Source organism: Lethenteron reissneri, chromosome 23, assembly GCF_015708825.2.
Source record: "Lethenteron reissneri isolate LAM-NWPU_2019-01 chromosome 23, ASM1570882v1, whole genome shotgun sequence".
Lineage (NCBI taxonomy): Eukaryota > Metazoa > Chordata > Hyperoartia > Petromyzontiformes > Petromyzontidae > Lethenteron > Lethenteron reissneri.
Window position 1 is genome coordinate 16,637,713 of NC_083801.1, and position 27,496 is coordinate 16,665,208.

Below are 27,496 nucleotides of genomic sequence, written 5' to 3' on the forward strand. Positions count from 1 at the left end.
CATGACCCGCAATGCCATAGAGAGGTCTTCATCCAGCAGCTCGTAGACACAGAGCTGTACGAATTGTTTCGTGGTATGTAAATTAAGTTATATGTTATTGCACAAAATTATCTGCTAATTAAAATGAGTATTCGTTCATTGTGAGAACATCATGGCTTCCCTGGCTGCCACAGATAATAAAATGAAGAGATTGCATGCAGGATAAGAGGATTACGGATAAGGCGCACCACTCGAGTTGCATCCTCCTCTTAATCTTGGTTACAGACCGTGGCAAGTTAACCGTGTTGAGGACATTGGATGTGTGCTGCATGTCATCTCGATTGCTCAAATGGGCCTACGAATGAGTTTGTATATATATACAATTGGATTACAGAAACAACACGGAGAATGAACATGTTGGGTTACAAGGTCCTTGTTACGCAGCCTTAGTCTGCGCCATTTAAGATTGCCACACACTTTTGGAGTGAAAGGCTGTTTAAGCGCCAATAAGTTTCGAGCATAATTGTGGCAGCGATATATATAACACATTCCTGCGGAGGGAGCTGGTAGGAACGTTGGGTTGCTCGGTCAATGGCCAGGGTCAACGGCGTCGTGGTGTATTCCGCAAATATGCCCGACTGTGAGGGCGGGTACAAGCCGGCGTGAGTAGGTTAAACGTTGAGTTTTATAAGGGCACCACGGGATGACCAGCCCCTCCCCACCCAGCCCCAAACTTAACAGTTAAGTCAATTCGCTGTCAACATGTACAACATACACACGTGGGCAATTAAACAATATTTAGAAAATCTGAAAAAAGGCTTCGTTGGTGTCAAATGATGAGTTTATTTTGCGTTGTGTTTTTTGTGCGCGATCTTATTTTGTATTTGTATTGTCACAACATAATATAAGTAGTGACGTATATGTGGATAAGAGAAGCAGGTGCATTAAAACAAAGCACATCAGCTGATGCACACACAGCACTTTGGAAACCGACTTGTTATTCAACACCCTTTGAAAGTGCACACACACAACAGAGCGCAAATGAATGATGCACCTTGAATTTATAGAGGCCCAATAACCTTTCATATTTAATTGTATTTTTAACCACTGCAACAAATACACTTTATGGCCATACGAATATCCACAGCAAAACACACAATGCTGAGCATGCAGAATTTTAGAAGACTACAGATGTAGGTAAAACTAGTCATGTAACCTGTCCTTCATAATTAGCTGTTTTACTCTGATAATTATATAATGCCATACATTTCAATACTAATAAATAAGTGATCCTTCTATAACTGGATACGACAGGATATTTTTTTTATTTTTACCCGTCTTGTCTGATTTTAAGACAAAGTTACTTTGAAATCACTTTCTCATTACATTGAATGACAAGTTTAAGTTGAATAATGATGTTAAAATATTGTCACAATCATCCTAGATCATACAACGTACCAATTGTAGTCTTATAAAAGAGAGTAATGTTATTCATCTTTCTATGTGCACCTAAAATGCTAAATTAACCATTATACCATGGTCATGTGATTACAATTACGGGATAATTTGGATCTATGAAGCTACGACCCAGTAAACATCCAAAGTTGGGCATCAACGTTGGCATGTGGCTCGAACCGTTGGATCAACAGTGGTCCAATATTTTTCCAACATTCCATGTTTACTGGTAAATATGACGTGGTCTCTATATTGTACGTTTTATTTTGGTATTACGCATGTTTTCCCAGGAAAGCCTCACTGAGTCTCGACTTGTCAGGAGGGTCTTGCAACGTTTTTGCACTAGGAGGCGACAATTGCTATGCATTTCCCTGTGAAGTAATTTTGCGAGTAATTTGAAACATGTTTAAAAGATGGCCCACGACGCCAGCAAACAATGAACCAATTCTTGTTCGATTGACGTCACGGGAACTTTAACATCCACTGTAACTCAGACGGAACATATTTCACCCGCGGTAACTGCAAAGATCTGCAACAATCAACGAACGCGTCACTGCTATTGTAAATAGAAGGATCGTGATTTGAATACAGTGTACTGGGGATCAGGAAAAAGAAGAGAGTGATTCTTTGAACAAGAAATGGCGATTAGGGGGGCTTAAAGAGAAGACATATCCCATATTTATCACGCAAACTCCAGTCATCCTCGAAGTGGCTTTTGGCTAGCCATCGAACAAAGACGTGCTTTTTTGCGGGCGCCTGGAACGTTCTTTCCTCCGATATTCGGACGCCACTGGAGCTATGCATTTTTGAATCTTGATTGAAAACGAATTTCTATAGAACTGCTTTTTGTGTTTAGTTTGGTGTCCGATTAGCACGGTTGGCTACGTACGATGCCAAAGAAGTTCCACATACATGAGTCATGTATTGCGCACTCGTCTTCATAAATGTACTTCCAAGCTTTCGTTAAATAGTTCTTACATGAAGTTCTAGAATAAAAATGTATTTTAAATGGGGCAGAACTCTTTCACAATGTTATATTGAGATATGGTCACAGGTATTTTGTTGATAGAACATTTACGAAGCTCCCACAAAATCTATAAGAGCCATATTCCACATTCTAGCCCAACATACCTGTTGTTACCTTTCATTCATATGCAATGAAGAAGTGCCATTACCCAAAACGTCGCCTATTTTTTTCTTTTTAATGCCACAGTGTTATTTATGAATATGGAGTTTTCGTTGTTGTTTCCGTTGTTTATTTGAACTGCATGCCACTTGTGATGCAGCACGGACAGCACTCGAGAGTTGCTAAACAGTAGCAGGCAACAAGGGGACCGTGAACAGCACATCCCTCTGCGTGGCTGTAATACCACAAACCACAGTTGCAATTAAGTATTTTAATGCCAAAATTATTTGAACATTCTCTGGATACTATAGATAATATAGTTATCACGTTAATAGAATGATGGTTTAAGTTCCAGTAGAACTCCAAAAATGTGTCTTCCAATTAACCACAAAACCTAAACATCACAGCGCCTCTGCAGTTCACAGGAGCTCCTGTAATTCACGGGGGAGAGAATCATAAAATGTGTGAGTTTTCATCGAGGATTTTTGGAGTTCGACTGCTGCATTATTCTATATACATTAATCTTGAATAGCAATACAACACCATGAACAATACCACCATTTCGAAATGCATATTAGAGTCTGCATTTTAAGAGCTATGAGGACTTATCACATATAGCAATTAAATACGTTTTTATAATCAACATTAAACAACCGGGTGTTTCCAGTTGAAGATGTTTTGGGACCTGAACCAAACCAGAACCCCTACCAAGCACGGTCAAGTCACATCCCAACGAAACACGTGGCCCGATCCCTCTGTATGTTAGGCCGAGTGCGGTGATACATGTGGTCGTGAGCCACCAACCCACACAGGGTTGGTGGATTGTACCGAGAACATTTGTATGGCGTGCCTAAAGCAAGAACACTGAGTTGCCTGTAAGAGGCGGTACAGCAAGTAGGATTCCAACGTATCTGTGCAGACTTTGAATTTTGGTCGCCTATGCGTGGATTTTTCTTGTGGGCATTCAGATTTTTTTCCCCCACCCCCACAAACAAAAATGCAGTTTAAACAAAACTCGTTCTCGCTACGTTGTTACGTATTGTAGGAATTAGCCGAGTGTGAACCAGCACTGCGAGAACTATACATCTGAAAGCAAATCGCAATAATTGTAAATGTGGCACCATTGTATTACTGTATTTCATACCTGAAAACGATCTACTGCTTAAGTGTATGAGCAGCAGACAGCGTTGGGGTGTTTGCTTGAAACTTGGGCAGGTAGAGGCCAAACTTGCTTTCAATGCCAGCGAAGGTGACGTTAGCCAACCGATATCCGCCAATGTGATTTGTATCAGGTGGAGGAAGGTTCGAAATCCGTGACTTGGGTGTGGGTTCAGAGCCCGTTGGCTTGCTGCAAATGGGGAAAGTGGCACGTCAAAAGTCATTAAGCGAACGCTGTATGGAGGGTGCATGTAAATCAACGAAGTGTTTAGTTGGTCTCGAGTGTGTGATTGTAATTGTGGGTCCATTCAAAGCATTATTCTGTCATCACAATCATTAAAAACGCGCCTCGTGAATACAATGATTGGCTACCAATATTCTCATGATGAAAATACAATTACAGCGCATGGCAACCAAATAATTGTGGCATTGACTTAAGCGTAACTGTTTTGGGGGATTATAAAACAAAATAAACCTCAAGGACACACAACATGCATGTATGTATAAACTTAGTAAACCGTAATGTCGTGAATTACATATCGTTACTTACATTCCTCCAAAGTCAACGTACAACCATCTCTGCAGCAGCTCATATGAAACGAGGGTGACACCAAATTGAGGTGATGATCGTAACACACGTGCTAAGCAGGAGGGAAACACACTTGGTTAATATAAATATTTTTCATCGTTAAAGTATCAATTTTTCAAAGAAATGCAGGGCAGTGCTTCTCTCTGTTGGTAGCTTTGAGGCAGGAGTGGAACTGCAAGAGTCCTATGGATGGTATCAGTCCCTCCTTAGAACAATCACTGTCAACTTCTCACAAAGTAGTATATATATTTTATATATGCCAAATAAATCATGGGCTAAGTCAATCCTTGCCAATGATATGAATTAAGCTACTGCCAATATTTGAATCGTGTATTCTAACCAAAAGGTGATCCGGTCAGATGTTTAAATGCTCATCATCATTTTCAACAATGAGATCAATCCACTGCTGGATGAAGGCCACCCCAAGCATTTGCCAATTTATGATTTTGCAATTCTTCTCAGGTAAGCGACGACACTGGCTACAATTGCAATTAGCACCTGCCTATGAGCTGATTTATTTGCTCCATCTTTGGCTGCATACTGTCATTATACTTGATCATTGGCCATCAACCTTTATAATGAAGTGTTCTGCTCAATCACACTTCGTTTTCTTAACAAGTTTCAATGTTCGTTTAACGCGTAGGCTTTCGCGACCAATATTATTCATAATCAACGTTTTTGGGTTAGATCGCGTTATTTATACACATTTATAAATAACGCGATCTAACCCAAAAACGTTGATTATGAAGTTTCAATGTTGTATTTAAGCCACGTATGTTCTCTTATCCATGTTTTCCTCTTTATCTCTCATTAAAATTCCAAGCAACTCTCCATGCTTTTTTTGCACTCTTAATTTTTTGACCATCTTTCTAAACTGTATGTCATAGAAGGTAATATGCACGAATTAAAACAGTTTACTCATGAGGCAAATTGTTTTGTTACTTTTCATTGTCAAGTTCATCTTTCGAAAAGTGTTCCAACCTTCTCTTGGCTGCCTCTGGTTTCATCAGTTTGACTTCAGTCTGCCTTCAATCTCTGTCCGAGGTATGCATGTGTTTTCTAGTTATGTCTCTCTCACAAACATCTCCAGTTGTTTAGCGAATTTGTTTGGCATGAGCATCGTTTTGCTCGTCGTTATCATAATCCCAACATTGTAGCCTTCTTTATAAAGTTTGAACATTTCCTGCAGTTTATTTCCGTTGGATATTATAATGAATGTTGTTGGAAAATCTGAGATGGTTGTTATTTTCTACGTTAATATTTAAGGTTTTGTTTCTGCAATTCACTTTTTGGAAAATATGTTTGCATGTTGCTGTGAATTTCTTTGGTGAAAGTGCGTCACCTTGTCTGACTCCCCTTCTGAAATCTCTTTTGGTACTCCAAGTCATTCTTTGTGTGGCTGTTCCATTTTTCTTAAGTTTTTGTGCTTTTAAAAATATAGATTTTCTATCCCTTGGCTTGTTAGGCCTTGGCTTGTTAGAGCAAGGCCTAACTTGTTGTTTAGGCCTTGGCTTGTTCGATCTTGGATGACGACATCAATTTCTACTGAGTTAAATGCTTTTTTTACAATCTGCAAAGGCTAGGCACAATGGTTATTGATCGTCATTGGTCTTTTCCAGAATCTAATGCCTGGTATTTTACTTTGAGATAATACAATGCTTTCGAGTATATATTGAAACAAAAATATTGGTTTTTCTGAATAAAGAGCTGCAAACTTGTTTTTGCTTAGACTATTTCATTAGGTTAATTATACAAAGACATCAGTACATTATAGACACACTACTGTTTTAGGAGAGTAGATTCCTTAATATCATCCATCCGATTATTTTGGCATATTGTTAAAAGCTTAAAATTGACGAAAAGTAAAAAGATACTCATACAATGAAGCATATGGTAATACGTGAAAAGGCTCGTGGTAGTGATGATTACAATGGTGACTTATTGATGCATGGTAGGATTACCTCCAGCTCCCTTCCAGAATGCGCGCCAGCCCTCCTCGTGCAAGATCTTACGGAAGCAGTCGTAGACGCCACTGTAGGATGTCTGTCCAGCCCGTGCCGCCACTTGTAGCCGTGTCTTGATCACGTCGGCTGGAGTGACTAAGGATGCCGCTGGCATTCCTACATTCCAAAGTACAACCATGCCAAAACTGGGGACCCGGCGTTAAGCTTTACTGATGTTTTGTGGTATCTGTTCACAGCCAAGACCACTTATTCTAGAACTACTCACGTTTAAACTGACCACTAAGTGAATACTGTTTGCCTTAATTTATAATCTGTTACTGCGTCATCTTTCCCGATATAATTAAAGTAAACTGATATTCATTTGTATTGTTCATTTTGAATAAAGGTTTCATGCCCTCATACATAAAATAACAGGTAATTTAAAAAAAATTACGTTTTTTTCTATACTGTTATTGAGAGAAAGGGAAGATCTCGACTTTTGGCTGACTAGCTTTCGGGAAACATGAAAGTCTGCAGAGATGAATAATGCATTAATATCGATTATGCATTATTGATCCTACAGCACCTACTAAGCAACCTCAGCGACTAATAATATGTATGATGCTCCATATAGTCTAAAGAAGGCCAGTCTGCCGAACCGTCGAGATATTTATCTCAGTGAAATTTTAAATTCGCCTTACCACCCCATGCTAAGAAAACAAACATTTGAAATCTATAAGAAAACCCTGTGTCAAAGCTCGATTGGATTGTTTAAGTGGTAAATATGATTTACATTAAACTCCCACATTCCATGTGTTCACTGCATTATGTGGATATGAACTTATCTTTTTCAGAAATTCCTGTTTTGTTAATTTTATTATGATTATCATTATTTTTAAATCCTTTATATTAAGTTCACTTGCTTGCTTGCTTGCTTGCGCGCTTACGACCGTGCAAATCTTTCGGTCGTTTTTTAACCCACTTCCCGTGATCCAATCGAGCTGACATTTTGCACACAGACTCGTTGTGCGTGACAATTTATTTTCGTGAAATTTTTTTTCCATAACTTTACACTTTTTAGGAATTTTTTTTTATATTTAATTACCAATTGCTTAATGGTGGCAGGCAATCATCGAACCCATAGGTGGCAGCCATCTCAAGCCAGAGGACGAGAGGACTCTAGCCGCCACGCATATAAAGGATTTATAGTGAAAAACTTTGTTTTTACGCGTAAATTTTTTACTCTAATCGTATCTGCTGTGGAAGCACCTGCAATGGCTCCGGCAGTAAGGAGCTGGAGAGGGCCAACTCGCCCGTCCTTGTCAGCCAGCAACATTTTGGTGTGTGCATAAGTGGGGAAGTAGATGGCTGAGAATGGGATGTCTCGTAAGAAGCAGGCTTTGGCACCCTGCGAGTGAGGGATTCCACAAAAGAGCAACGTTTACACAGGATCCACCAAATACTGGACATTTTGACTGGTGTGTCATAAATAAATGTCTTTTTTTACCCGTGTAGAAGCTCAGATTTTTAAGTGAACAAACGAACACAGCACTCTCTAAATTTGTTTTAAATAGCACTGGATTAAAACAAGGTATTGCCTAAGTGGCACAAACATTGCAATTTTAACATCATAGAGCAGGATGATGGATCAATGGGTTTCCTAGCAATGATGAAAAATTATGGACAAGGGGCGTCACCTCGCCAATCGATGTAAAAGATGCTGTTGTGAGCAATTTATTCACGTGATTTTTTAGTTTGTTATATTACTGTGCTTTGAATATGGAAAACATATGTTAGTTATATTATTGATTGTGCAGGTAAGAATCCATTCAGTGCAATAATCTTAAAATTATCATTTGTTCATCGTATTTATCATGACTCGTGTGTATATATGTATAGTGTTCAATACAATAAAGTTAAAATACAATTTATATTTTCATAGCGTATCAATGTGACCATATTTTCAGGTGCTGTACAGAAAATGCACATTTCTATTATATAAACACTGAATCATCGGCTTGTGCAGGAAGTCGATAGTATGGATCGCTCAGGGAAGGGAGTTGCAGACAATGGGGCCAGCAGAGGAGAATGAGTGACCTCCCACTGAGCAAAGGTTAACTAGGGGCTTCAATAGAAAACCTTGGTTGCTGGAGTGGAGAATGTGCAGAGGGGAGTAGAGTGAGATAAGAGGAGAGAAGTAGGCAAGAGCAAATCCATGGAGAATTCTGATGAGTGTGATATTGAATTTGATCATGGAATGGATTAGGAGATAATGGATGGATCGGAGCATTTGTGTGATCTTGTAACGTTTACAGGTGAGGGAGACGTCTGGCAGAGGCAGTTTGGGTTATTCGCATCTTGGAGATGAGGGAATTGGGGAGGCTGTAGAGGAGATAATTGCAATAGCCTCATCAGGATGTAATGAAGTCACGGCTGGCAATTTCCGCATCAGCAGGGGTAAGGAGATGGTGAAAGCGGTAGATGCTGCGCAGCATTTAAATATGTGGGAACAATTAGATCAATGACAACTCCAAGCCGTTGCACACTCTTCGCTCGTGCAATGCAAATGTTTAGGAGGCACTCACTCAAAGTGGAGTATTTGCTGAAAGTAAGGAAGACTAATGAGGTACAGTACTTCTGTTTTGGCAACATCAACATTTAGATGTTTAGGCAACCAATCCACGGTGACAAATGTTAAGCCAGGATGTGAAGTGGACAGCGAGGTTGGGTTCACGGTGGAAGTGGCAATGCAGAGCTGGGTGCCATCAATATAAACATAATTATCAGCATTTTAAGCAAAGATGATTTTGCCAGAGAGAAGTTACGTTGAAAAAAAAAAACCAGGGAGCCAAGGAGAGGGCCTTGTGGTAGAAAACAGACCTCATATGGGAGTGCAGAATACACAGTCCGAGAGTTAGGAGTAGAAACATGAGGGAATTGTGCTGGAGATGGCTCATAGCTACATAGATTTTCAAGGGAGATGGAATGATCTTTGGTGTCAAAAATAACAGAAAGGTATAGCAGAACTCGGAGTGGCAGTGATCCATTGGCTCAAGAGAGAAGACTGCCGTTTACCCTACGTAGAACAGTGACAAAAATGTGTCTTAGTATGTTCACCCATAGTAGCATACACTAGAGATGTCTGCGATGTTTATTCGACAAATGAACATATGTACCGAGCACAACTATATAAATAAAAATACACAGATTAGGGGTTAATGATTCAGGGACATGCCAGTACAGTGTAGGTGCAGGCGGTTCCTGACCTTATAGAGGCCTAGGAATCCAAGGTCTCGCATCACAGTGAGTGCGCTGACTCGGGGACCAGTGGTGATCTCTCCCGCCACCTGTAGTCGGATCTTGACAATCTCCAGGGGGTTGGTGAATATGACCTGAGAGCCCCCAGCCTGCAGGATCATCACATGAAACATTACATGGACATTACATCGCCAGTCTGTGTAATCTTGATTTGAAGCTTTCGTGACTGCAGGAATCCATACTCTTTGGTTCTTTCAGTAAAGTCTGTGTAATGTTCAACTTGTGTGGGCCACCAACTAGCAGGCATCGCTGCCAGATTGGGTGATTTTGTGATATCTTTTTTTTAAGCCGATGTGTTTATGTCATGCAGAAAACCAACTGTGTACTATTGCTTGGGCTGTCTAGTGGTTTGGGCACAATTGCATCTGTATGTGTGTATGTTGAACTTTTTGAGCGCCGTGCGTAGCCAACCGTGCTCATCGCAAGGTGCTGGGGAAGGACAACAAACTTAACACGAAAAGTAGTTCTGAAAGTAGACGTGATTACGTCAATCTCTGTGCACAAACTTACACATGCTCCAGATAATATTTCTGCAAGTCCGTGAATGGATCCATCACGCTTGGTGAACTTGTCGCGCACTAAGTCATTTACCTGCACACAAATAATGGTCTTGTTATTCAATGATCATCGTTTAATTTGTATCCACATTGTATTAATATATTTTAAAGGAAACCACCACTCACTGTGCATTTCAGCATTTTACTACATATCTGTGAACTGGTAGCAAGCATTATATTTTTTTAATGTATAACAATGAAATAAATAAAAAAGCATAAGTGGTGAGTAGATTCATAGTTGTTAAATGATGTACATACAGTGAGTTTTATGGCTTTTTCTGGAGCCACACCGATAAGCTGAGGGAGAAGTCCTGTATAGAAAACGGTAGGAAATAAACAGATAACCTATTGGTATAAGAACATCATCAGTGTGTGAGTACAAGCGTTTTGATCATTTGCCATCGTGATCTCTTATGCTGCTGTCATGAGAAAGTTATATGCAATAGATGTCAGTGCTTGTTACTGAAATGGCAATAACTTTGGTTGGCTATAGTTTGAAACAAAGACATATTCCTAAAAAAAAATCAGCTCCACTGGTGTTTTGAGGAAAAAGTATAGTTTCTGAAAAGAAGGTTAATCTTTATGAATTTTTTTTTATTCCTAAGTGATGAGAGTCTCTGCCACGTTATCAGACAGAATCAGGATCTTTATTTATCCTGGAGAAATCCCAATGAGCTATGAAGTTATTTTTCACAGATTTACAGTCGGGGCGGGTCAGAAAGTTACATCAACAACAACAGTAAAACTACGTACACTACTCATTCGTATTCACTTCACACCTTCTCAGTTCAGTAAAACGAAAATGTCAAATGCTGACAGTTTGTGTTATTTTATTTGAAGGTTAAACTGCATATAGAAAAAACACACCCCTTAACTTAATCAAGGGGACGCCACTACCTTAAGAGATCAAACATGACCAAATGTGAAGTTGTTTATCATGTTCTTTCGTCTTGTGGGTTGCATCTGAACTTGTCTCGCGGAGTGCTCACCCCTGTAGAGACCGATTATCCCCTCGTAGCGCACCACTTTCTTGAAGCAGTCGAAGCTGTTTTTGTACATCAGCTCACCGATGAGCGACGAGCGTTGGTTTTGCATGCGCGTCTTTACCAGATCGATGGGGTACACTGCCGTGGCACCCAGTGCTGAAAACATTTAGAGACAGAGCAAAGGAATATCACTCACGATTCTATCGGTAATTACCCATTATCTTCTTGGTTCTTTCGGTAAAGTCACGTTGAAGGGAAATAATAAAATAATAAAAATAAAACATAATAAAATAATTCTCACGACGTTTCGGCCACAACGCAAGCAGCCGTCCTCAGGTGAAGAACACTGTCTTTCCAACAGACCTGTTCTTCACCTGAGGACGGCTGCTTGCGTTGTGGCCGAAACGTCGTGAGAATTATTTTATTATGTTTTATTTTTATCATTTTATTATTTCCCTTCTACGTGACTTTACCGAAAGAACCAAGAAGATGAAGCCCTGCAGTCACGAAAGCTTTAAATCGAAATTACCCATTAGCTTGAGAAGTATAGTGAACCCATCCCATACATTTTCTTTAGATGCCTAAGCACTTTAACCACAATTGCACCCACCCATTATGATCAAGTGTGAGTCAATTAAAATACCCAAGAGACATTGATATATTTATGTGTTTTATCACTACCCACACATTTTTGCCACTGAGACGTACATCGTGATCATGTTGCAATATTGTCTGTGATGCTTTGTGTGCCACAGACTCTGTGGTTTTTATTTTAGCTCGACCAAACAAGGGGTGAGGTAAGGGTGAGGAGGGACGTCAGCTGACATTTGTGTGGCGTCACTTATACTCTATAGCAGGCAGCACCAACTCTAGAGCAGTGTCATCTGCCTGCTGTTGATTAGCAATGATGGCATCACACTCACACACGTCTAAAGGATTATGTTGTTATGCACGCTACCAGATTGGAACATTACAATTATAAAACAAAACTTATAAGGATTTTTTTTATCACACTTTCTAATTGGTGTTTCTGTGTAAAATCATGTATAGAGATTGATCACAAGTCAAATTAGGCCAATTGTTATTGTTGGCTTTTAAGACTAACATTTTTGGTTATACTACTATTGTTTGCACATATACTTACACAATAAATACACAACCAAAAAGTGTTAATACATGTTTAATTGTTATGTTTCTCTCACTTGTTGAAGAGAAAACTTATAGTTTTCTTATAGTTGTCTCTTATGTATTGAAATGTACCAATGTCGGAAGAGATTCGCCTTGACTGGAAAATGTGCATGTGTTTCACTGTATGCATCGTAATGTGTTGTCTCGTAATTTGTGGTGTTGCACTCTGATGTTTGTTTTGAATCAATCTGAAGCACTGTTAATAGCACTATGTGTAGTGTACAGTGCTATTGTGTAATTGTGGATAAGTTTTGTCTTAAAGTACTTTGCCTTACCTCCTGCAACAGCGCCCAGCATGAACCGGTAGGCCGATTCTCCGACTTGCAAAAGAATGGGCCGGCTCAAGTCCCCACCAAGTTGCTGGCAATATAAGGTTGAGATGGGTCAACTAAAGTGTTTACTTCTCCAATATGCCATATAGATATTGCACATCTAAAGCACATTTTTGAAAAGTCACAATGTACACATTGTCAGCATATCCTGAAGGGTGGTAAAGTTTTGAGGACAAACATGACTAACTTCGCACTGAATGTTTTAAATGTCTTTCTCGTGCCGCCACTATGCTGGTTTCCATGTTTACCACTCACAACATAGCACATCATCGGTATATTAACTCACTTTGCATTTAAGTAGATGTTGATTAAAGTAAAATAATGCTCATAATTATGGTGGCACCAGGAATGGATTTGGGAAAACACTGCTGTATTGTAATTGTTTATATATATGTGCTGCTCGTATATAATAACACATTTATATTAGTGTTAAGTGTATTTAAATATGCAATCGAGTTTATCCACAAAAATATGTTATATCTAAAAATGAAAAAAAACTGTTTGATGAAAAGTAGTTATTGCAGTAATTAAATTACCTCAAACACATGCGCGGATTACACCTAAGTTTGGATTTTAATGTAAATTCAACCAAAAAGTTCAACCCTAATAAGTACGTTTAATTTCAAAGAGGGCTATTCAGTCCCTGTAAACAAATGCATGGCAAAGACAAAACCTGGTCCTAGGCTTATGATGATTTGAAATATTTTCCGAAGGAAATACGAAAAAAATGACTCAGTGTTGGTAATATTTTTCTTTGAAATTATTTGAGCAAGTTTTGACCTTGCTGCGTTGGGGTAAATGCGATTGTGTAATTCAATAGCCTCATTACCGGTGTACCATCAACCGTGACAAGAACATCAACGGGCTAATGTGCACATCTCCTTCAAAGATGGAAAATTAAAGACAAACCACAAGATTGTAGGCATTTTTTTTGTGGCCATGCAACCCAATATCTGGAGCATGGAGTAAACGACTGTAGTCTATGTTCCTTCAACGGAGAAGAACTAGCAACACAAACCCTCTCCTGAAGCCATCTTGTGGCAGGCAGGCCTGGCCATTGGCCACACGCAAGAATAAGAATAGCCTCATGATCGGGTGCACGTGACGCCACACCTGCCGTTGTTTCTCAGCAAGGTTGTAGGGCAGCGCTCCCTCCTCGAGAGGGGCAATCCGTTCAATATCGATCAGAGTCAATCGCCTGCACGCGGAAAGGAACAAGTCGAACACGACAACATGCAGCCATGACACGTTGCAATACTCTACTTGGAAAAAAAATTGTGATTGGTTTTAAAAGATAAACTATTCATAATAATACCACTATAGCTATTTTTTATTATGAAACATCTCTTCCAGATCCTTAAAAACTAATTCACATCATGATCTATGCGCTATGTAATATTTACAGGAGTGGCACACTGGCCACAAGCGATCAGTTATAAATGTGTGGTATTTGTTCACGGTTAACACGTTGTAACTGGATGTCAAATTGTGTATTCCTGCCTGCAGGGCATACTACTTGGTTAAAGTCAACAAGACACGGTGGAATACACTTATTTTATCACTGAGCATTTCTCTTCAACACATCCTGGAATTCCTAATTCAGGGTAATGAAAATGGAGTACTTGGAATTTTTGATTCAATGCTTACCGAAACATTAACATGTTTTGCCTAAAATAAAACAGCATGCTTATACAGTATGTACATATCTTGCATGAAAAAACTGCAAAGAAAAAAAAGCCGTATTTGCACAACTGTGAATATTGAAAATATAAACTCACCCTCTGTGCTCATGCAAATCAGCAAGATGGAACAAAATGTCCACTTCAATCGGTGTAATCTGCCCAAACCGCTGTGCTGCAAGCATGAACTCCTCTGAAATGGGGACATAAACAATACATTATAGTACATAAGCTCATTTGGTTACTCGTTCGAGTTGCCAAATCTTTGGTGTATAAAAACAAATTGTCAGAATTTAGAGCTTTAAAATGTTCTCATGAAGCCTCAATTATGACATAAATTCACGATGCATTTTATTTGTGAATATTTATATGGTTTTCTTTAGCATCATGAGCCATTTAGTTATCCTTATTGGGCTGGTTTGACAATTCGGTGAGAGGTTCACTAAAGAAAAGTGTTGTGGAAGATTCGCGCAACAGCAATTCCTTTCTGCATGCCATCCTCCCACATGTTTTGGTATGATGTTATCTAGTTGTAAACATTCACAACTATGCAAATACAACACGCTAAACTCTATAATTTTTGTAAACATTCACAACTATACAAATACAACACGTTAAACTTTATAATGGGGTTCACAGCATTTTAAAAAAGATTATTCTACTACTTCTAAACTTGGATATATGTATACAGTATGACATTTAAAACCAAAAGGCGGATTTCTGAGATCATCTTCTTGTTCAGAATGTTTTTTCTCAAGCTTATACCACGCACTACTGCAGGCATCCTCTGGAATTAAAAAAATTGAAGATGCCTACAATAGTGTGTGGCAAAATCAGTGCACAGCCCAACTTGGAAAACCGTACTAGGACATCATTATAGTTAACTCGCCTTTTGCCCGTCCAAGGACGATGGGTGTATTGCAGTAAATCTGAAACTTGCAAGCGAAAATCAGATCGCGACGTGATATTCATTGCATCCATTCGTGTGCAATTTGTAAGGCAGCGGTGACATAGACTTATTTCATTTAAAGGTTATAATCCCTTGTTCATCATGATGTCCTTTTTACTTTGATGTCTCAATAGCGAGAGGGTTGTAAGTTGACGCCGAGGAGGGGGGAGGAGGCGCCTCGGCCCCCCATGTGGAGTGATGTCACCCGTTAATAATTATTAATGGGGGGGGGGGTGTCCATTTGGAGGACGTCACCTTATAATGATTATTAATGAGGGGGGCTGTTCGATGTGGAGTGACATCACCTGCTCATGATTATTAATGACGGGGGGCTGGCCGACAGAGAGTGGCGTCACGCACCGGACACAGACATTCTTGGCTCATTATAGTAGTAAATAAGAACTGTGGATGTCACTATCACACATCCATATGAACCCACATTCCTTCTACTGATAAATCCACACCCCCTCCCCGTGCGTAAGCAAACCTTTCGTAACCTCCATGTCAATGCGAGAGCCTGCCAAGGTGCTGTATATCTTCTGAACCAGCTCCATGTTGTTGAGTAGGGAATTGAAGGCGTTGAAGAAAGCAAAGCTCACTCTGTGAGCTTTTAAGCCTCCAACAGCCTGGCAGAAGGCGGCAAAGTACATACATACACTCAATTAATGTGTCTACATTAGGTAAAATTCAAGTGTCAGTCAAATGATCATTGTGTGGTACTCATCTCCATTGAAATTCCTGAGTGGGTAGAGAAATTGTTAAATTCCTTTTGCTGAAACCACTACTTTAACGTGTTAATATCTAAATGATGTAAGCAACTTTATTTGTCAGTTATTCTGTCACGGTATTTAATAACGGGCTATTATATATTGCCACCGAGCGGAAATGAAGATCTCATCATTTTGGCAGACTGGCCTTCTTCAGGAAATATTGAGGTTTACAGATAATCTCCATCCTGATAGTGAAGTGTGGTGGTGGGTACTGTTGGAAGATTAATTAATTCGGGTGCAAGGTATCATCAGCATTTAATTATCTTTTTAATGCATTCTAGAAGTAATATGCAGATTTTACGACTGCAGTGTAATGAGATTTTTTTGTGGTTTGGATAATTTGGCAAAATGTGATTTATGAAACCTGTTGTACTGCATAGCACTGTGAATGTGACAATGCCCTTTTAAGAACAAAGGACTGCACACAATGTCCTACTTTCTTTCATGTTAAATGATGCTGTGTAGAATGCTGACTGCTGGAGTTTTTTGTTTGTTGTTTTACCAAATTTATGAACACATACACGGGTCATTAAACAATACATATCCCACATGTGTCACCCACAGCATGCCTGTATCATACATACACAAATGCATAGCCTAGGACTTCACACAAAACCTGCACGTATATGTAAAGACATAAACTACGCAGGTGGTTAGCAGAGGTCAAGTCTTGCGTTAAGGCCAAGATGCGTTTTGGTTCCGAGCTTTAAAACGAGCCAGGCCTCTCGACATGCCTTGCCTCTGCCTGTTCGCGACAGAAGGAGTCGTCGAAGTCACATAACAGAGCCACGTGTGCTCCTGCCACAGAGGCTGTGAACCGTGGATATAAAATGTCCGGTCATTGGTTTAGCGAGGCCAGCACTGCCCAACACCTTCTCGGATGTTCCCTGAAGTATGGCCAAACACACCCCATTAGCCACGCGGCATGGGGAGGTCCTGCTCAAGCAATGGATTGACAAATACACTTTCAATGTAGAAATTTCTCTCTGGGGTGGTGGGTGGGGCAGCATTCGGTGGGATTGTGTGTATCGATGAAGAAGTGATTTAAATTGAAAATAGAAGCGTATGTGTGTATTGAACGTCTTTCACACCGTACGTAGCCAACCGTGTTAATCGGAGGTGTGTGGGAAGGACAATAAATGTTAATCATCCGATAAAAACTAATTACGTACAGGCTGTGAACTGATAATGTTTTATATGTGGTGGTAGATACTGTGTATGTCCAAAGGGTGTTATGCTAAGTGTACACATTCGAGAGAACTGACAGCAACGAGATTTTCCTCCACGAAGGATGTGAGCATGTGTGGCCGAATGGTGACCATGATATCCCGGAAGTCCAGAGCAGCGATGGTGCCTGATTTGTCGGTGTCCTTGACAGCAAAGGCCTGGCGTGCATGCTCCAGCTGCAGCTCCTGCCAAGGCGCAACATGGGCACAGCCGCGAGCAACATAATACGAGCATGACACATCAAAGGCCTGAATCTTGTGTTGCTAGTAAAAGTACTTTTTTAATATTGGAACTAAAATTAACAATTTGGCAAGTGTACTTTTGTCAACGGCATGCGAATGAAATATTTCACGTAATGTGTAATTATTACAATTTATGAAAATTATTTAAAAATTTGAATGTTTCATATCAAATTGTCTACCAACATCAGATTTTTTAAATAAAACTAAATTTTAATAATGGATACGAATAGAAATACACGTTTCTTATTAATACTGTTTCGTCAAAATGTAATGGGCAAAACACTCAATGAGATCATATTATTCTAAAATAACTAATTAAATGAGACATCATACCTGTAAAAATTGTGTGAACTCATCATAATTCATGCTTTTCTTGTGGCTGCTGCCAAAGTGCAGCTGGATAAATTCACATTCCCAATTAAATGGGATATGCTGGTGGATGGTGGTCTGGCTAAAGATTTCCTTGATATTTTCTGCTCAAAAAACCACACAAACGCTACATTTTAGCATACGTGGATGCAGACTTTTCATCAATAAAAAACATGCTTTTAAATAAACACATTTGTATATTTTTAAAAATGCATTTGCATCTATAGTTACCAAACTTTGGTAACCCATAGTAATGTTATAGTTACTATCAAAACACAATGGTAAACCTAACGTATACACTGTAACTCGTTATCCCCAGGATACACTGTAGTTTAGCCCTCTCTTCCTCTCGCTCCTCAACATCCACACCTCCAATAAGAATGGTTGGCTACATATGGTGTGAAAGAAGTTCAACATACATACAGCATCATCAACCGTAATCAATCCACTACTGTAATCCATCTATGTATGTATGTTGAACTTCTTTCACACCGTACGTAGCCAACCGTGTTAATCGCAGGTTCGGGGGAAGGACAACAAACTAAACACAAAAACAGTTCTCACGATTCCTCCATGCAACAATCCACCTAGCTCCTGCAAAACTATCTAATTTTAACCACTCCATCTCTGCAGCAGATGTCTCTTCAGACAGGTTCCCTTCTTTAGCTGCCATTCCATCGTGAGTCTCATCCCCTGGCTATCAGGCTATCGTCATCACGTCTCGCGACGTGCCCTGCCCAAGCCAACTTGACAGTCAAAGTTACATCTTAAGCCTCTATATGTTCTCCAATAGATGTGTCCCTCTTTCGCTCTCAGTCTAATTGCAATCATGTATCTATCCATGTCACAGCTTTTATTATATATTCTCCCTCAGTTTATTTTTCTCAACCATATCCTGTAATCGATTATAGACTTTCTGCTTTAGACACAAAGGCATTTTGCTTCTGAAGATCAAGTTCAGATTCCATAATCACTCCAACCCATTCTCATCTGTGTCTTGATTTCATCGTATGGAATGCAGATCTCATGGAATGAAATGGGAGCATGAAAACAGCAAAAAAAAGGAGGTTGACGATTAGCAATTCACAAATAGTAGCCCTTTGGGAGAAAGATGGGACCATAACTCATGATAGAGAATAAAAATAAGTGGAGGAATGTTATGCAGATATCACACTGGTCGCACTTGAATAAGTAAACTATGCCCTTCGCAGTATGAAAGAGGGAAACACTCATGGACCACGTGGTATAACTGCGGACATCATAAAATAAGCAGCACCGATTGTTCACAGACGTAAGGAAAATGTCCTATCTCTCCCCTCTTATTCCACTGTATTCCCCTCCATGCCTTAACTCCTCTGCAGCCTCGACAGTCTGGAACTCCATTCCCCCAGCTATCAGTGCTGTCACTCCTTGTCCCTGTTAAGTTCAGGCTCAGGGCCTCCATTTTTTCCCTCTGCCTATGACTGCCTGTCTCCCTCAATCAAATACTTATTCAACTGTTACTGTGCAGTGTCTTGAGATCCGGTCACATTTAGATGCTAGAGATATATCCAAAATTGTATTTCATTGCCCCTCAATTAAAATATGTAATTTACTTCAATATCGAACACACTGGCCATACGAGCAATCACCAATATAATAAAACATTACTATATATATAGAAATTCTAATCATTCATTTTTCTTATTTATAGTAATTGAAGAGCACATCCATCGCAAGACGCAGGCCCAAGACGTCACATTCAGTTGCTAGAGTGTGCGTAGACCCTGTAAATCTCACCAAATGTAACTTGTCCATGTCCAGACTTATCGAACAACTGGAAGGCTACAATGAACATTGCGTCTGGTGCACAAAGCACCGACTCAAATGCCACAAATTCTTGGAAGGAGATCAACCTGGAAGAAACGATTGAGACATGTCAATTGTTTACTCTAATCATAAACTAGATTCCAATCACTTTCTCCGTAATGATATTCATATGTTCAACATAATAGACATTCTTAGGAATGAAATACCTCAGCTGATATTATTCATTGTGGGAGGAATTAAAGGTTTCAAGATTGGTTGCTGGTGTCGAAACGTCTGGTAATGAAATTATTAAGGTTGATGAAGTATTTTTTGCCAAGATCTTTTCTTATTTCTAATATTTAGATATTAAGCACAGCTGAGGCAAAACACTCCAATCATCGTAGATCACTATTGACAACCCCATAGATATACTGTCTTATAATATAAGCAAATACTAAGTGTAGTAAGCCATCCTGGATAATTCGACCTCTTAATGAGATCTAGATTAGACAATGTCTACCTGTTTTTTCTGCACATAATAAGTGGATTGCACATTTGTAGAAGGATTAGTAAACCGAGCATTGCATCAGGAGGTTTCTAGTCTATATACAAATTTAAGCCGAATTGTTCTAGATATGCCACTAGATTATTATCAAAGGAACAAACCCTCAAATATCTGGTATGCAAATATTAATACCAACAGAAATACGACTGATTTCTAAAGGAAAGAGGATAGTCACATGAGAGATGACAAGGGAAATAATAACATTAATAAAACAGAGAAGATCGCACAAAGGGGATACAAATATGAGTGAGAAGTTTGCATTTTCCTTTGAGTACTATTGACTTCACGCGAGGTTTTTGTTATGAGAAGCAAGCTGAGAAGCAGTGAGGGACAGTATCGGGGCAGATACAGCTTAGGGGCTTTGCAAGTTGTGTACTGGGAGAGAGCGTCTGCACATGTAGTCAAAGCTGTAGAATAGGCTAAGATGCATTATCAGAATGGAGTTAAGATACAATGAGGCAGATTGTGATGAATATCGTGGCAAGGGTCTCAACATAAAAAAAGTTGTACAGCGTCGTTATCGTTCGGAGAAATACAAGTGACACTGGCTTCACTGCTACAGAGTGTCTCTGTTACTAAATAATTGTTGGAACACTGGCTGGGAATAGGGATGAAACATCCAGATATAATGCTTACGCAAGCAGAAATGTATCGTTAATTTATCATGCACAGTGTGCTGTGTGTGCAGGACACTTCATAACCAAACAAAAATGCGTAAAATTCTAGGAATACCAAATACATATATCTCATGCTTTAGAGTAGCACACATAATCCCCGCTATTGTTTTTCATAGCTGTTACATCCGTTGCCTCGTTTTGCTTAGCAGTTCATTATTGTTTGAACCTACAAGCACTCTGGCCAATTGAATCTGGAACATAGCAAGGTCTCCCTGTGTTATAATCCATCCTCTCATTTACACAAATGTTTTAGATGTACTATCAAGAGCTTTACCAATGCACAGAGGATGTTTGACCTGTGGAGTTATCATTTTAAATTATTTTAGATGGGTGATGCACCGCCTACTGCCTAAATTGCATGCTGTAGACAAAGTGCTAAAGAGCAACCTTTGCTATGGACGATAATATGAGATATAGTCTGGGAGCATGGGGACCAGAATGGACACCTGCGACGACTTTGGCTGCTCATCATTTTGCATTTTATAGGTTAGATACCTAACGTGAATTCATAGGGCGCCCTTTTTCATCACGTGCACCTCACCCTAATTGTGCGTGCTTGATATGACATTTATCACATTTCTTTGTCGTGTAAAAAACTTTTTTTTATTTCATTAAAGGAGCACCAGATGCAGCTCTCAGCAATAGTGTTCTGATGGCAAGATAAATACATTTTAAAAGGAATTAAGTTAGTTAATAAGGGTCCATCCATTTAGTACGTACGCATGGAGGGGGGAGGGGGGGTTAACCCAAATGTGTACGCTTGCGTATGGGGGGTCTACTGACACGTTACGTACGCATAGGAAACGGGGGGGGGGGTGGGGGGGTGAAGCCTCGATAATAATTTGTCTACATTGGCCTTCAAATGAGTTAGATAGTCTGGCGGTGGACGATCTGCTTGCTTAAACACGTTAATATTATAGATTCTTGATCGTTTCTACGTGGATTAAATATCGGCCGTTCTATAGGTTTCGGGGGGGGGGGGGTGCGTCAGGCGTATGTACGCAGGTGGGGGGGGGGGGGTGTAAAAAGTCCACGTGCGTAGAGGGAGGAGGGGAGGGGTCAAGTTTTGACATATTTTTGCGTTTCGTCCTAAATGGATGGTCCCTCAGTCTCTCACGGAAAATACTCTCGACGCTGGACGAAATGAGTGGAGAGCCTTTCCGGTTATACACAATTTGACATCCACAATTTGACATCCAGTTACAAAAGCCTCCATACAGGAACCACATCATTCTAAGAAGAGCACTTACCCATCCTTGTTATGGTCTGCTACACCAGCCAAAAACTTGATCCAAGAAGGATTGGCAGTTGGCTCTGTGCTCATGCTCAGAAATCTCTGCACAAAGTCCGCTGGGCTCATGTAATATTCCCCATTCCTATTCTGGCTTGCAAACTACACACGACAATGTAAACATATAACATGTAAAATGTATAAATGACAATACATTTTCGGATAATGAAGAGTACACTTTTACGATAAAGTATACACAGTGAATGCTACATTGGAGACGGAAAATATCTATTGAAAGGTCATACGTTTTCATATACAGTATTACCTTGTAACCTATTCAAAGTAAAACAATATTGCCCAAAAAAATCCAATAACTTTCTTTACTTGGCAATAGTAATGAAACGACTGTGACTTAGAATTATTGGGGATTCAAAGACTTTCAATTGAATAACAGATAGTCCTGTACTGTTATAACATGTACCAGCATAAACATTTGATATAACTTAATTGTCATATTACTCAAAAAGTGTGGATGATATATGCTTACACCACCTTTAAAATGTGAAAATTACACCAATAGTATTTAGGATAAATTGATGTTCAAAAACTTTGCTCCCTATCGCTGAATACTGAAAGATACATTTTTCTGCATTGCCATCTACTGCCCACACCTATTTTAAGCATGGTGGTCACCCAACCAAGCACTATCCAGGCACAATGCTGCTTAGCTTTTGAGGCCCGCTGGGTTCATATGCATTTCAGGTGATTTAGTTTTATACATATGCTGTATAATGTACAATATAGTCTTGTTCAAGTTAATGTAGCCTTAAAAACTACCCATTAAAAAACATTATGGAAACTACGATATATACACAAACTATATAGACATGGAATTTCCAAACCATGGTTCGACGGAAAAGCCATACAATCGTTTAAGACTGGTGTATTGCTTTGTCATCACTTGACTTAATACATGCATTTGATTAAGCCATATGGGATATAAACCCAAATGTGTTTCTTTATAATCTATTAAGAATGAACTTACCTTTAAAAACACATCCTTTAGCTCCGCAGGGTCAGCCCGTTTTGTAATTTGCACCTGCACAATTAACAGACAACACAGGAACTGGATAGTACACGCGTTATTGACTTCAAATTGACAACTTTGTATCGTTACAGTGTGGAAACGTGAACCCTCTTATTTAATATTTTTTTATATCTTGCAATCAGATTTGTGAACAAAAAATGTGTTGTGGGCACTGCAGCATGGCATGCGCTTTAAGTATGTAGTGTAGTGAACTCAGACCGCTAGGTAGACACGTACTAATTCACTGGTTAAAAGTTAATTAGCACAGGATTGCCTCGTTACCCTCTGGTCACAAGTTGTGCCCGCGCTATTTTAGACGTTCCATGTACATAATTACCTCTTAGACAGCATGAAAGGGTATCATTTCTCATTTCTCCTCTGGCTTCCTGATTTCACGTGTATTGGTTTTTTTTTCAATCAGGACTTATTTTTTCCCTTTTCATAAAAATAACTTCCTATTTGTGAGCTTACAGCCTGTGCTCATTGGCCAAAGTATAGTGTCCTTTCATGAAATGTCACGGTCGCCTTTATAAAAGAAACAGTTGATATATTTTTTTTAAACAAGAAGACAATCAGGCGTACATTTGTTCAATGGTGGTGTTAATCCGCCAATTGTTTGTTTAATGTCCCACATTCCGATAGAAAATACTGTGTCCAATTATAGTTTCATTTAAATGCCACACTTGCAATACAATTCGAACATGGCTGGTTTTAATGGCATGTGGACACATTTGCAGAGGTATCAAAATGATGAACCCTGATGTCCTGACCATCACATAGATGCTGTGATCCGACACTCACCAGAAATCCACAGGGCACTGCATAACATGCGTAGTCACCACCATGAGAGGTGAGGGGCCATGCTCCCATGGCATACTCTGTAAGTCATTTAACTCAAAACCCAGTGCCAGATGTAAAACGATACAATGCTGGTTTTATCTCCACTTTAACAGACTGTTACAATTTTTTATTGCAAACATTACACTACTTATGCTATTACATTCTACATAATGCATTACATAACACAACATGCGCATTGGCATTAACATGCAAGCTTCAAGTACACTTGACGGGCTTCAACCAGTGCAAATTTTTTGCAACGATCTCTTAAGTTATATGGACTTATGTTTAAAATTTTATAGTCTTCATTCAACGTTCATTTAAAATTGGTGGTCACGCGTAACAATCTGCGTGATATACTGGAATGAGATCAGAGGATTTCTTGTCAATGAACATTACTTCCGCGAAAATAACAGTTTATGTGTAGTGTTATAGGAATGTAACGGTTTTAAGACAAAGCAAGACGCACGAAATATACACATTTTATTGGCAGCAAATACTTATATTTAAATTAGTAGGCTCAGTAAGCTTTCAAGCCTTGCCAATATCTCATACCTGCTTCGCGTGAGCTTAATGACCTGGGCATCTCAGTCTTTTTAAATGGTTCCAAGTCTTTGCCACACAAAAGCCTCACTCTTCATGACTGTACATACGGACCCGAACTTGGAACGTACGGCCAATTTGAGTAGTTTTGCATTTGGAAGGACATCTGAAGTAACCATGTGGGAATACTGGAGCTCTGTAAAGGTCAGCCACTTACTTTCTGTACGCAAACGATGGTGACTTTATGCGATCAAAAGTCATCACCGTCTCAACGATTATCATCTGAACGTGGAGTGCACAGTGCCAGCATATATATGGTGAAGTCGAAATGTGCAAAGTTGCAAGCGTTCACGAAATTCGCATGCGACGAGGATGAAATCCCAGGGCCACCGCGGCTCGCTCATACAACACTCACACACACACACCCCATGCGAACTCGGGCACGAATTCACCTGTCACAAGCATAGGACAGCAACAGGATGTTTGTTTGGTGTTAATTATTTTTATTTCGCGATGCTCAGCCATCAATCACGCGCGCGCGTGTCACACAACCGTGCGTTAGTGTTAAACGTCAACCACGCGGCGCTCTGTGTGTGTGGGGGGTAGGGGAAAACAAAACCAGCCACAAACCGCACACTCAACAACAACAACGCATAGCGACAGTCAGGTTAAACTAAAGAGGCTTCACGGGGGGGTAAAACAACCCTCCCTTTGCACAGCCGTGTGGCGTTTACGCTTCACAGCTGTGAGGTTAAACTCTTCAGGGCTGCGCTTGATGAAAGAGCCACCACCACCGCCCGTTAGAGGTGAACAGGAGCAAGCAGCAGCAGTAGCAGCAGTAGGAGCAGCAGTAGAAGCAAGCAGTCTCATGCACACGAGGGCACGTCCACGGCCTCGTACCATGACGACGAGGACGAACGACACGGACACACGGGGCCGAGGCGCTGGTCAGACGAGAGACGAGAGCGGAGGCCAGACACGAGATCAGAGTCCAGGGCAAGAGAATCGAGACTAGGGCAAGAGAATAGAGAGACTCGTCGAGCAACAGATGGGAGCGGGCAGGGGGGAGGAGGGGTGGAGCAGAAACGGAGCAGAACGCGGAGCAAACTGCGCGAGACGAGGATGATGAGGATGGATCTAAAGCAGCCGCGAGTTGACCCGGGCAGAGACGCAGATCGGCGTTTGACGGAGACGGCCGTGGAGCGTCTTCGCAGCACGGGCGGGATAGAGCAGAGCGAGAGCGATAGACCGGGAAGGCCCGGCGTGGCTGGCGATGACTGTGGGTCGCAGGCTGGGGGGGGAGGAGGAGGAAGACGAGGCCCAGGCGCCGCGATGTCTCCGCCGGAACGAAGTGGCGTCCACGTCGCGGGCGTGACCTTGAGCAGGCGCGACGCGGTTGGCTGACGCGGAGTCACGTGGCGGCTCAACAGCTGATGCGGAGCGCACGTGGCGCACGCGTGGCTGATGTGGAGCTCACAGCTGATGTGGAGCGTGGAGCTCACAGCTGATGTGGAGCTCACGGCTGATGTGGAGCTCACAGCTGATGTGGAGCGTGGAGCTCACAGCTGATGTGGAGCTCAAAGCTGATGTGGAGCTCACAGCTGATGTGGAGCGTGGCGCTCACAGCTGATGTGGAGCTCACGGCTGATGTGGAGCTCACAGCTGATGTGGAGCGTGGAGCTCACAGCTGATGTGGAGCTCACGGCTGATGTGGAGCTCACAGCTGATGTGGAGCTCACAGGCTGATGGGAGGCGGTGGAGCTCACAGCGATGGATCGTGGAGCTCACAGCTGATGTGGAGCGTGAGCTCACAGCTGATGTGGAGCGTGGAGCTCACAGCTGATGTGGAGCTCACAGCTGATGTGGAGCGTGGAGCTCACAGCTGATGTGGAGCTCTCAGCTGATGTGGAGCGTGGAGCTCACAGCTGATGTGGAGCTCACAGCTGATGTGGAGCTCACAGCTGATGTGGAGCTCACGGCTGATGTGGAGCGTGGAGCTCACAGCTGATGTGGAGCTCTCAGCTGATGTGGAGCGTGGAGCTCACAGCTGATGTGGAGCTCACAGCTGATGTGGAGCTCACGGCTGATGTGGAGCTCACGGCTGATGTGGAGCTCACGGCTGATGTGGAGCTCACGGCCCGCGTGGAGCTCACAGCTGATGTGGAGCTCACGGCCCGCATGAAGCTCACAGCCCGCGTGGAGCACACGGCCGATGTGGAGCACACGGCCGATGTGGAGTGTAGAACTCACAGCTGATGTGGAGCTCAGCCCGTGTGGAGCACACGTGGGGCACACAGCCGGGTGGAGTACACGTGGAACTCACAGCCCGTGTTTAGCTCCCAGCCTGTGTGAAGCTCACAGCCGGCATGGAGCTCTCGCTTGGCGTGGAGCTCACAGCCGGGTGGAGCTCACAGCCGGGTGGAGCTCACAGCCGGCGTGGAGCTCACGGTCGGCGACGTGGAGTTCACAGCCGGGTGGAGCACACGTGGAACTCGCAGCCCGTATTGAGCTCCCAGCCCGTGTCGAGCCCAGGGCCGGCGTCGAGCCCAGGGCCGGGGCCGGGCTCACGGCCGGGGCCGGGTTCACGGCCGGCGCCGGGCTCAGGGCCGGCGCCGGGCTCAGGGCCGGGGTCGAGCGCACGGCCGGGGTCGAGCGCACGGCCGGGGTCGAGCGCACGGCCGGGGTCGAGCGCACGGCCGGGGTCGAGCGCACGGCCGGGGTCGAGCGCACGGCCGGGGTCGAGCGCACGGCCGGGGTCGAGCGCACGAGGGCTGCTGTCTCGTTCCATGCAGCTTAAGCTTTGTTCTCGCGGACCTGGCAGCGCTGTGGACTCTTCTCGCTGTGACCACTGGGTCACTGAGCAATGGAAAACTCTCTGATAGCTAGACACTGCCAGTA

The 27,496-nt window shown here is 41.6% G+C and overlaps 1 protein-coding gene across 2 annotated transcripts; it reads right to left on the minus strand.

Moving 5' to 3' along the window:
* Nucleotides 1-802: 802 nt before the first annotated feature.
* LOC133346114 (electrogenic aspartate/glutamate antiporter SLC25A12, mitochondrial-like) lies at nt 803-25,975 on the minus strand. Of its 2 annotated transcripts, XM_061557527.1 has the most exons (19): nt 25,499-25,975; nt 23,174-23,227; nt 22,148-22,290; nt 19,647-19,762; nt 17,832-17,971; nt 17,295-17,441; nt 15,747-15,885; nt 14,410-14,503; nt 13,745-13,829; nt 12,575-12,659; nt 11,115-11,267; nt 10,384-10,436; nt 10,079-10,159; nt 9,517-9,657; nt 7,520-7,658; nt 6,269-6,427; nt 4,269-4,359; nt 3,705-3,908; nt 803-2,991 (listed from the first exon to the last, which is right to left on the minus strand). In XM_061557527.1, exons 1-18 carry the CDS (start codon nt 25,499-25,501, stop codon nt 3,716-3,718), a joined length of 2,016 nt encoding a protein of 671 aa, XP_061413511.1. In that variant the 5' UTR covers nt 25,502-25,975; the 3' UTR covers nt 803-2,991; nt 3,705-3,715. The 2 variants fall into 2 exon arrangements, with proteins under 2 accessions (XP_061413511.1, XP_061413509.1); XM_061557525.1 differs by having other exon boundaries at nt 803-3,908.
* Between the last annotated feature and the right edge of the window lie 1,521 nt (nt 25,976-27,496).